Below are 11,633 nucleotides of genomic sequence, written 5' to 3' on the forward strand. Positions count from 1 at the left end.
TGGATATGGGCAGGTCCCTGGCCACTCTGGCCTAAGATCCCTACTTGGTTAAAGGGAGGGGATTGACTCCTATAGCCTAAGGTCTCAGTTTGGATGCCTGGGATCCAGTCCCCAAACCCTGCTCAGTGTCAACTAAACTTTCTGGGCAGGCCTGACTTGAGAGTGACAACATGCCCTGCTGAGTGAAAACGGCCCAGGCACAGGGGACCAAAGATGGATCATGGAACAAGCATTTACGATAATGTCAAGTTTAATCTGCCAAATATACAAGTTGGATCTGTGGAACGTGTTTGCCTGGGTGCTGCACAGTAAACAGAGGTTTCTTGAAATGATCCATGGATAGGGTTAAGAACAGGCCCTGGCCAGAAGGGTGGGAATGGGGCAGAGAAGGGCATGGGGGAGGCCATGGGACAAGCCATGACCCTTAGGAACCATGGGGTAGAGGCTCCCAGGTGACAGGCCCTGAGTGAGCACCCGGGCAACACAGATGGGCTGACTGTCAAAACCTCACCAGCACCCCTTACCGTGCAATCTACTGGACAAATGGAAGCTCTTCTTACCCCACCTCCCAAGCACCCCCAACAAGGGTTCTGAATTCTAAAAACAGCAAAAACATTCGAATGGTTATACATGAAATGCTGTCCTGCATCTTTCTGTCTCAAAGATAGCTGCCCCCTCCCCCCAGCCCCCCACCCACCATCCCCCAAACGATTTCTGTGCCAAGATGAAGAGGAGGCCCCAGGCTTTAGGGGACTCCTTGTCTTGAGGGGCTGCTGCAGCGGCGCCAGGGCACAGGGTGGGTGAGACACAGCAGCAGTCCTGGCCACCATGGCCCAGTTCCCTGGTATCTTCTCCCTCAGGCCACACTACTTATTCAGGGATAGCGACTGCATTCGTTTTCCTGACAGGGTTGCATCATCTTTTGCTGAGGGAGTAAAGGAAAGGAAAGTGTAAGTTAAAACAATCCCTCCACATATACATCCCCACTCCCAGAGCCATAAAACTAAATCTGAAAGGCCTCAGCAAACATTTGTGCAACTGACTCACTGGGGAGATGAAAAGACTGAAGGAGGCCTGCCTGATGTCCTACAGAAGGAGAGGACTTCTGCTGAAGCCACTGAACCCAAATGTCCAGACAATGAGTTTGGGGGCCACTCCTTAAGGGCCCACCAATCCACGACACAAACAGAAACTCTTAGCGCTTCCTGCCCGTGCAGGACCCAGTTAATTCTAATCTCTCCACATGGGTTTTGAATTCTCTAAAATCAGCAACAGTGTTCAAATAGTTACACAGAAAATGCTTTCCTGCTTGGGATTTCTGAAGCAGGAGCTGCTAGCAGGGAGTGGGGATAACCAGGTATCTACAGTGTGGTAACAATGTCCCTGGGCAACTGCTTTCCCATTTTTAGGCTTCAATTTCCTTGCATTTGGTAAGGAGGCAGGACAGCAAGATCCCTAAGGGCTCTCGTGGTCCCATATGTGGGAGTACGTGAGACCGTAAGACAGAAGGACATGAGTCAAACACTCCTATAAACCAGACCAACTCCACAGCTAACCTGACCTACAGGAGTCCTCTACCACCTTTGGCCCCACTGGAGGGAGGACATGGGGGAAGAAGGACATGTGCCGATTTCATCTGAGTCTGCATCATGAAACCCAGACCACCCTGCACCACCTCCCCAACCCCCAGACAGCTCTTCCAGCCACACAAGGCACCAGACCTTGGTGGAACTTTTCAGACTCGAAGGTCTGCATTTGGAACATCCCTGAGACCTCCTTCAGATGCCATGGACAGTGCTGAAGGTCAAATACATATTTGACTCCATGCTTCCGCTGGACCCTCCTAGAACCCTGAGGGGGAGAGGGCAGAACGCCCATTTCCACCTGACGGGAAGAAGGAAGGCATACATTCAGGGTAGGCCTTTACCAAACAACCTGACCCCATCCCATTTCACAACCAGGACAGTGAAGTACAGGATTTGGTGCCCAGAACCAGAGTCAGGCAATGCTCTAGTGACTCAAGACTTACCTTTCCTCTCTTCTTCTTTCTTCCTGGCAGCCTCCTCCCGCTGTTTTCGAATGATCGCCAGCCGGGCAAGATCAGCCTTGGCTTGCTCTGTCTTCCCAGCTAAATGCATTTTCATGTAACGCTCCTTTGCTTTCTGTTTCTCGATTTCTTCTCTGTTTGGATAAAATAGTGTCACGGGAAACATCTTCCCACCATTAGCTGGATGTGGGAGCCAGAATAAAGGCCAAGTACTCAGGCCCAGGGCCCAAGTGGTGGAGAGCACCCTGGCTAGGGGAGGGGGCCCTGGCTCTATGTGCCCGTTCCTTGATGGACACTCACCAAACACACAGAGGGACAGGTCTGGCCCTCTGCATAACAGGCTCAAGGGGCTGGGGGGAGTTCAAGAGATGTACTCATCTACCTCAAATAGAAAACACAGCATAGGGGTGAGCTCAGCACCAGGGACCTTTGAAAAGCCTTAGAACAGTGTGGACCATGGGGTGTTGAGGGGATGGGCAGGGTATCACTACCTAGGATCCGGTGTCCACACTGAGAAACGAGAACCGAAACCAAGTGAACCATGTGTCCAGAGAAGATGACCAGGAGGAGGAAGGCAATATAAAACATTCCATAAGGAGTGAACCAAGTGTCCACAGATGGGAACCAGACATAGCCACTCAATCATTGCAGCTCAGATGTGCATGAAACTGCCACCAAGGGAGTGAGCCCCCATAAGTGGGGGTGTGAATAAGAATTGGATTCCCATGGAACAAAAGTGACTGCCACCAAGTAGAGAGAGGTGAGAGTCCTTATAGGATTCCCTTTGAGGATCTTCTTCCTAAGATTAAGATTCCGAACTAGAGTAGGCACCTTCCATGGTGTGAGATTAGAGTGTCTTATTTACACCAGGTTCTTAGAAGAGCTAATTTTGGAGGTGGCAGGGAACTCCTGCCTGGCAGGAGGTTTGGGAAAGGAGTGACTTGGCATCCAGAGGCCCCACAGCACACAGCGCTGGGGAGTAATGAAAAACAAGGCATGGAACCTGGCCAACGGGGAGGGAAAAAAACCCAGCAACCAGTCAGATGAACAGATGTCTCGCGCGGAAGACTCTGCATAAGACACTTCAGAGATGAAATGGGAATACCTGTCAGCCCAGCAGATCCTCCCCTGAGAGGGAGGAGGGAGACACAGAGGAATCTGGAATGATAAGCAAAGCTGCCTGAAGGCTCTGCAAGGTCCCCTCAGTGAAGTGCCAGGCAGGGTGCGTACCTCTCTCTCTACAACCCAAAAGGTGGGAGTAGCAAAGCTGCCTTCCTCACTGGTGAGAAAGAAGTACTGGAGGGTGACAGTCCATCACAACCTCTAATCACACCCCAAGCTCATGGGCCTTCCTTGTGTGTTTTCACATATCTTGTGGAATTTTCAGACACCACCGTGGAGCCAGCACAGGAAGGTGAATTTAAATACTAGCAGCCCAGTCAGAAAAGAAAACAGGGCCCCTTTCCCTAATGGCCTTCAACTTCTTGTAAGTCCCATGACATCAGCTGGTGTCCATCAAAAGCCAGGATACTACTTGTGGAAAACGGGTTATGTGTAGAGCCCTTGGTTACTCGACTGTGGTCCTCACACAACCTATGATGAAGCTATCTGCAGCTCCATTTTCAACTAAGACTTGGAGAAGGCTGGGGCAGCCAGTGGATCTCCTGGCACTGTGCCACCTTCTAGACTCCACAGGCCCCAAGTCCCCTCCCAATCTCCATGGCCATGACATTACAGACGGATGAAGGCCAGGAATGATGATACCAGGCTGGATAAGGGAAGTGTAGGGACACTGTGGAGGCAAGAGCTGCAGCATAACCCTCTGCAACCCTGGGGATTACTTCAAGTGCAACACTCAGATCTGAATCTACTCTTTTATGTTTCTATTAGTGAATTTAAAAATTCTGATTTTTGTGTTTTGAAGCAGCTTCTATAGAGCCTTTAGGGAATGACATGAAACAGAAATCAACACCACAGCTGGAGCCCCCACCCAGCCAGTAAGGACCTCAGAGCCCAGGAAGCTAGAGCCTCAGAGGAGGTGAACATCTCCACCCCCTACATGTCCAGTCCCTGGCCTGTGTGCCCACATCACTAGGCCCAGCAGCAGAGGTTACCGTTCTCTCCTTGAAAGCTCCTTGGGCCCATCCAGGTCCAGTTGTGTGACCTTTTTGGTTGTCTGTGCCACTCGGTTGGGGTTCTCAATGTCGATAAGGCCTTCCACACCTTTGCGTTTTTGCTAAGATAGGAAAAGAAGCTGACGGTTGGAGAAGTTTAGGTCCTGCAGAACCCCTGAAGGCCACTCCCAACAGTCCATCTGAATGGGGACAAACTCCTCTGCCACCCCCAGCTCAACACAATGCTTGGCCCAAAGTCTCACAGTGGGAATAGCACTCAGGAGTGTCCTCACCAGCCTGGGAGGTGCAAGGAGAGCAAGTACATATGACTAGAGCCCAACCTATTCTAAGTCCCAGCAGCCAGGAATTACTATCCCACTTTAAAAGTGACAGAACAGAGGCAGAGGATTTAATAAATAGCCTAAAGCCAACCAGTAAGTAGACAACAGATGAGATGTAAATCTAAGCCCATCACAAAAGCTCCCAACACAGAACACTCACTATGCCACCACTTTACGCTCAGCCTCCGAAAGCAATTTTCCATGGGATCTCACACCTGACTGCAACAAGCAATGCTGGATCCCCGGAGTAGGGTAGGCCAACAATGGTCTCAGGACCAATTCTAATTCCCAGCCATCTAAGCTTACAGGAGGGAAATACAATTTGAATCATCAGATCATCATCTATAGGTTTTGAAAGCTGGCGTAAGAACCTGGAGCCTGCATCTCCCACACCCCTGGAGAAGCTCAGAAAGAAATAAGAGCACAAGTTCTTGATGTAGCAGATTTGGGCCAAGTTTCAGACCCTGTCAACTCTATCTATTCTCTTTAATAAAGTGACCAGAAAGACAGCTTCTGAACACCAGTCAATCTGACCACTATTCAGAGCTACAGATACCTATATCCAATCTGGATGCATATATACCCCTCAACTTGGATACTGGACATCACAAAATTAATGTCTAAAACAGAACTGGAGATTCACCCTCAATCCACCCCTCCTCCCCACAACCCTATGCATGACCTTACTCTTGCTCATTCCTTCTTCCCTCAGCCGCCTCACCCAACCCTCAGCAAACCCCACTAAGTCTATCTCTAAAATACGGCTTGAATCTGCCCACTTTTCTGTACATTACCACCACCCTAATATAAGTCATCAATTCTTATCTAGATACCTACCAATATCGCCCTGCTTTCTACCCTCAATACCCTACAATTCACTCTTTGCAGAGAAGCCCAAACAATCTTTTAAAAGCAAATCTGGTCATCTCTTTCCAACTTCAAGACCTCCACCAGCTGCCCACTGCTCACCTTCAGTGAAACCCAAACCTTTTCAATAGCCGTGCAGCACCTACCTTTGCCAACCTCTCCTCCTTCATCCTAGCCACTCTACTTCTTACCCACCAAGTCACAGTCCCACAAACCTCTCTGTTCCTTACACATGCTCATGGTGTTCCCACCCCAAGGCCTTCACATTGCTAATTAATCTGGCTGCCTTGACTGCTGTGCATGGCTGGCTCCATCTTGTTTGTGAGATCTCAGTTTAAAAGTCACCTCCTCATCACACACTACTCCAAGTACCCTCAATCACAGTCCACTACTTGAAATTATACTGTTCACTTACTTCCTTATCGTCTATACAATCATGATACATTTCTCACATTCTGAGGTGATTTCATTGTTGTTTGGACATTAAAGAGTATACTTACACAAACCTAGATCATATAGCCCTCTACTGCAATGTGCTATATATACTTGTATGTGCTATATATACTTTTTAAAAAAAGATTTTATTTATTTAGTTTAGAGAAGGGGAGGGAGGGGGAAGAGAGGGAGAAAAACATCAATGTGCGGTTGCCTCAAATGTGTCCCTTGTTGGAGACCTGGCCTGCAACCCGGACTTGTGCCCTGACTGGGAATCTAACCTGAGACCCTTTGGTTCACAGGCCAGTGCTCAATCCACTGAGCCACACCAGCCAGGGCTGTATGTGCTATATATACTTTTATATAACTGACAGTACAGTAGGTTCCTTTACACCAGCATCAACACAAACACGTGGGTAATGCATTACACTACAATGTTACAACAGCTATGACGTCACTAGGTGGTAGGAAATTTTCAGCTCCGTTATAATCTTACAGGACTATCCTATAATCTTACAGGACCAACATTGTGGTCCATCATTAATGAAAACATTGTTATGCAGCATATGACTGTATCTCCCACCAGAATATAAACCCTTAAGAGCAAGGACTGTGTCTGCATCTAAAATTGGCACTGGTAATCAACAGGCACCTGATAAATGTTTGTTGAATGAGTAGATCCAGGTCCCAGACCCCCACCAAACTCAGTACCTGGTAATCATCTTCTTCATCCTCACTCTCATCTGAATCTAGTGACTTCTTCTCCTTTTTGGGGTCACCTGCAGCCCCATCTCCACTTTCTTCTCCTTGTTCTTCTTCTTCCTATTTCAGAAATGGATAACTTGTAGAATTAAAAATGCAAAACAAACCCCCGGGACTGTGACCCCTGCCCCAAGCACCTCCAGACTATGGATCTTGAGAAGACTAGAACCAAGGAAGACAAGGGTCCTACTCTAAGACCCTGGCCCCTCATGGGGGACCTGGGTCAGAGGCAGCCTATCCGCTTGACTCTACAGCCTAGAAGCCATCCCTACAGTCCAGCAAGCCCTTCACACAGCCATAAAGGCCCTGTTGCCCTTCTCAGGGTAGGTACATCTCCCGGGATCAGAAGGGTTCAGCTGTGGGGCTAGAATCCATAGTTCTATTCAGCTCCCCCCTTGCTTCCCCAGCTGCAGGTGCAGCTGCCAAATTGAACTCACTTTCCATTCCCAGTCAGTGGCAGGCAACTTTCCAAGACAATACCCCAGTACACCACTTCCCTCCACCTTTCTTGCCTCCCCACCAAAGAGAACTCTTATAAAAACTATACATTCTTGCCCCTTTAGCACTGGCCTACATTCTCCAAGAACCTGCTCAGCTGCCAGTGCCACCAGGTAGACCCTCCTTCCCTCTACCCCAACCCCTCTACCCCAGCCTGACTGTGCTCCTTCGGCCCTTATGCAGATGAGGATCTAATGATGTGGTAGGGGACACAAACACCAATAATGACAGAAACATATTTTGTTTCCTAACAGTGCGCTGGAAAAAGCACTGTGAAAACAGAGTAGAGGCAACTACTAAGCTTGCACTGGAAAGGGAAGGGTGGGTATCACCAGTGAGAGTCACAGAAGAAGTGCCATTGAGCAAGGTCTAAAGAAACAAATATTACTTTGTCTGGTAGGGTGTGGGAAAGGCAGGGCATCATGTTATGCTGGGTTTGGCAAGCAGTCCTGCATGGCTAGAGCACTGGGAGCACTACTCCCAGGGGTAGTGCTGGGAGCTCAACCTGGGGATGAGCAGAGCCTGGCCATGGGAGAGCTCCTGGAAGGTGAGAACACAGGAAGAAGGCACACTAAAGCAACCATTTCTAAGTGAACAAAAAAAGCTGTAATTGATCCAAAGGATGGGTAGCATTGGTTGTTCTGGCATAGGCTGTACCTATTCCTTGCTGCTCCCCTAAACTCCAGGTGTAGGATTCTTCCTGAGAATGGGTGATCCTTGCCTGGCTTCTTTGGGTGCCAGAGGCAGAACACCACCCTGGAGCACTGGAATGGTCTAGGCAGGCACATACTCACCCGAGCCTTCTGCTTTTCAGCCTGGAGCTGTGCATCGATTTCCTCGGGGCTCGTGTACTGCCGTGCCCGGCCTTTGTGGCCTCCCTTTCTACCTGCAGGAAGATTGGCAGCTTAAGAACACAGGCAGAAAGTATCTTCCTTGACTGCTGAGCCCCAGAGGGCTGTGTCCCGCTGGAAGCACTCTCATCACAGGTTGCAGACCTCACTTACCCCTCACCAAGCACAACCCAAACCTATACTCCCCAACCCTCACATGTTCAAAGGGACTAAAGAGGCAACATATGTCCATCTAATGCAGCACCAGACTATATGCTGGATACAGGCTCCCACAAATAAGACCTGAGGGGAGCATACGGAGGAGAGAATATTCCGTGTAGTAACTGGCTAAATCCCTGGGTCCCTTAGATTCCAAACAGCAAATTCAGACATAATCATGAAAACATGGAACACATCCCTGATGTCACTACAATTTTTTACTTGGAATGTTCTGTCAGAGCCATGGGCCAATATGATCCACAGAACAAACTTATGGTACAGGACAGTCATAACTGGTCCCATATTATAGACAAGCAGGCTTAAAATCAAAACAGAGCCATGAGAAACACGAATGTTGCAGTCCAACCTTGGGATTCAAATCTCTGCACTACCACTTAGCTTTGTGAATGTGGGCGATTACTTAATCTCTATGAGTCCTGGCTTTTGCATGTGTCCCTACCTCATAGCGTTGTCATGAAGATGGATATAACATACTTAAAGCTGTTGGGACAGGGCCTGACATGAGATAAACACTATAAAAATGTTTGTTATGATTGTCACTTTTCTCTCTATATAGTATTTGGGGCAGGGGAAGGAAACAAAGCCACATAGGTGATTTACTATACATGTCAGGAAATGCAAAATACTAGGTTAGCCAAAAAGTCCATTTAGTTTTTTCCATAAAAGACACATTTTTCATCACCAATAACTTTAATGATTTGGATATTTTGAGCATGTCGGCTATTGCCCGCTATTGGCTTCTAGTGGATAGAGGCCAGGGGTCCTGCTAAACACCTTCCAATGCATAAGACAGCCCCACAGCAAAGAATTATTTGGCGAAAATGTCAATTGTACCAAGAAACTTCACAAACCACTCCTGACACATTTAATCAGTCATAGCACCTTCTCTGTACACTGTACAAATCTTTTTTTGCATTTCAGTTGTTTTCACCTTTCTTGAAATAATAAATAATAATATAATATGCTGAAAATGTTGTGTATTTTCTTCCATCTTCAATATTCAAATGGCTGCACAAAATTCATCAGTTTTGACATTTTAAAAAATGCTTGTTGCTATGACAGCTGTCACATTACAATCTAACAAAGCTGTTTTGAATGAAGTTAAAAACAACTAAGCACTACTAGAGTCATTGTACAGAAAAAATTAACCTTTTTGCCCAACCCAATACTTCATGTTCACCTAAGTGGTATGATGGAAAGAGAAAACTTAAAACCTATTGGGGAAAACTTTCTTGTGCTTGGAATAAGAAACATGAACTTGAAAATAAACCTGACTACCACCTACCTAAGTGTTAGAGTTAAAAATATGACTAGCAATTCAAGTTCATCTGGGAGTATGTTTTATAGAATGACCCCTGCTAAAGCCATCAGTCAGTTTTATAGCAAGGTGGCCCCACTTCTGCTGGTCCCAGAGAACACTGGGATGGCTGTGGTCTCAACCCATCCTGGCGTTTCCTGAAAGCTATGGTCCACCTGACTTGCAGTAAGGCTCTCACTGGTAGCAGAGGATCTCTATTAGACAACCAGAGCTGCTCTGAACGCCAAAGACAGTAACAAAAATACTGGCCTCCCCTGATTTCCTAGACAGCAGCTGCAGAGCCTAATTGGGCTGCTACAAAGTACACCACCCACTTTTAATGACTACCTGGGTTCCCAGGAGTATCTCAGTATATGCTCGTGAATGTCCTATTGTGAGAAATCAAGCTTGCCATTATAAGAAACCAACACCCTTTCTTGCCCCCTTAATATTCCAGGCAATAATAACACCTCAAAACTGGCTACTACAGGCTCCCATCCTGCACACTTGACTGTGGGATACTGACCTTAGTTTGGTCTATAATAACTTTTATCAGAAGCCCTTCATGCTTTAAAAATGCTTCACAGTTATATAATGGGAATAAAATTGGTCTTTTGCTCATGGGGGATTTGATACCTTAACATCTTCATGCTTTTTTACTTTTAACCAAGAATTCCCTTTTAGGGCTTTCTAACTAACCTCCAACTGTGGTTCAAAGTAGCTCCTACAGCCAGAATTCTGGAGTCAGAAGGGCTCACTTAGCATCCTCTTTGTGCAGAAGACTAAGGAACATAGAGACATGACTCTTCCTACCACAGAATAAACAATAGCTAGGTTTAAATGGATACATCTCTGTAAAGTCCACTGTCTCTGGAAGTAGAGTCAAGAAGTCATTTACGTTTGAAAGAGCTCCAAGTAGATTTTCCTGTGGGTGGATACATGCCAACCAACATGATACATGATCTACCAATATTAACTAAACATATGTTCTGTGCCAGGAGCTAGCCAGGAACCTCGGGTGCTACCACTTTTTGACCCCTGACTCCAACTCTCCAGCCTAAGGGTTATCAGTCAGGTGTTTCAGATAAGGAAAACAAGCTGGAAGAAGTTAAATAACTTGTCAAAGCCACAGGATGGACTTCAAATCGAGAACTATTGACTTACGAGAAAAAGGATGGAGGAGAGTCGACAATGTACTGTGAAACCAAAGAATCTTTACTTTCTTGGCCAAGGAACTGAAAAAGTCTTACAAATAACAACAGCTAACGCTTACTGGGCACCTGGCTGCCCCTCACTGTAATGCGCACTCCACGTGGATTACCTAGTTCAAAGCATAGTATCAGGTAAGTACTATGAGGTAAGTACAATCATTACCCCCATTAGCAAATGAGAAAACCGAGACACGGGGAGATTAAGCGACTGGCTCAAAGGCACACGTCAAGCCGATGCTGAATACGGCACTCAAAGCCGAGTCTCCAACGCTCAAGAGCATCAACTTTTGTCTCATCCGACAGGTCTGCCCCGCCCAGAGCCCGAGAGGGCCCACGTTTTACACGCGAGGCAGGTGGGCCCTGCACAGGCGCGAGATGCGGTGACTCAGTCCACGGCGAGTCTACAATAAAGAAAGGTCCAAACTCCCCCATTCCAGGAGAAGCGCGCCCTATATCTGGCCCTGTGCGTCGGTGAAAACCCGGAGCCTCCGAGTTCCCTCAGACCCCCGAAGGAGTGGCTCGAGGCCACGATGGTCCTCTCCTCATAGAGACAATTAGGCGTCCAGGCCCAATCTTGGCCCTCAGCCGGCACCGACATCCTCCCTCTGCGGCGCTCTCTGAGACAGCCACGGGCTCAGTGAGCAGCAGGAGCCAGACTCCCGCCGCCCCTCGAGGCCCGCCGGCCACGCGCGGCCGCCCCTCACCTCCTTTAGGCATCGCGGCTCCGGCGGCGGCGGCGGCGGCGCCTTGCACTGACACCGGAACCGGAAATACTCGAGGATGGACGTCTTCCGTCCAGCCCAGTCCCCACAGCACGCTGCCGCCGCCGCCGCCGCAGCCGCTGCCGCAGCCGCCGCAAGGACTGGGAAACACAGGGAGGCCGGCGCACGAAGCTGGGCTGTCCCGCGCGCCGCCTGATTCCAGGATCGCACGCGTGTTGCTAGGCAACAGCACTTCCGGTCTCCCCTCCTGGGGAGATGCGTATGTCGGC

At 48.3% G+C, this 11,633-nt stretch overlaps 1 protein-coding gene across 1 annotated transcript; it reads right to left on the bottom strand.

Annotated features, from left to right (window-relative positions):
* Positions 1-237: 237 nt before the first annotated feature.
* PDAP1 (PDGFA associated protein 1) lies at positions 238-11,473 on the bottom strand. The gene is made up of 6 exons (XM_028519761.2): positions 11,347-11,473; positions 7,859-7,950; positions 6,516-6,626; positions 4,162-4,283; positions 2,030-2,181; positions 238-925 (listed from the first exon to the last, which is right to left on the bottom strand). The coding sequence occupies exons 1-6, from the start codon at positions 11,357-11,359 to the stop codon at positions 867-869; spliced, it is 549 nt and encodes a 182-aa protein (XP_028375562.1). The 5' UTR covers positions 11,360-11,473; the 3' UTR covers positions 238-866.
* Between the last annotated feature and the right edge of the window lie 160 nt (positions 11,474-11,633).

Source organism: Phyllostomus discolor, chromosome 3 (genome assembly GCF_004126475.2).
Source record: "Phyllostomus discolor isolate MPI-MPIP mPhyDis1 chromosome 3, mPhyDis1.pri.v3, whole genome shotgun sequence".
Classification (NCBI taxonomy): domain Eukaryota; kingdom Metazoa; phylum Chordata; class Mammalia; order Chiroptera; family Phyllostomidae; genus Phyllostomus; species Phyllostomus discolor.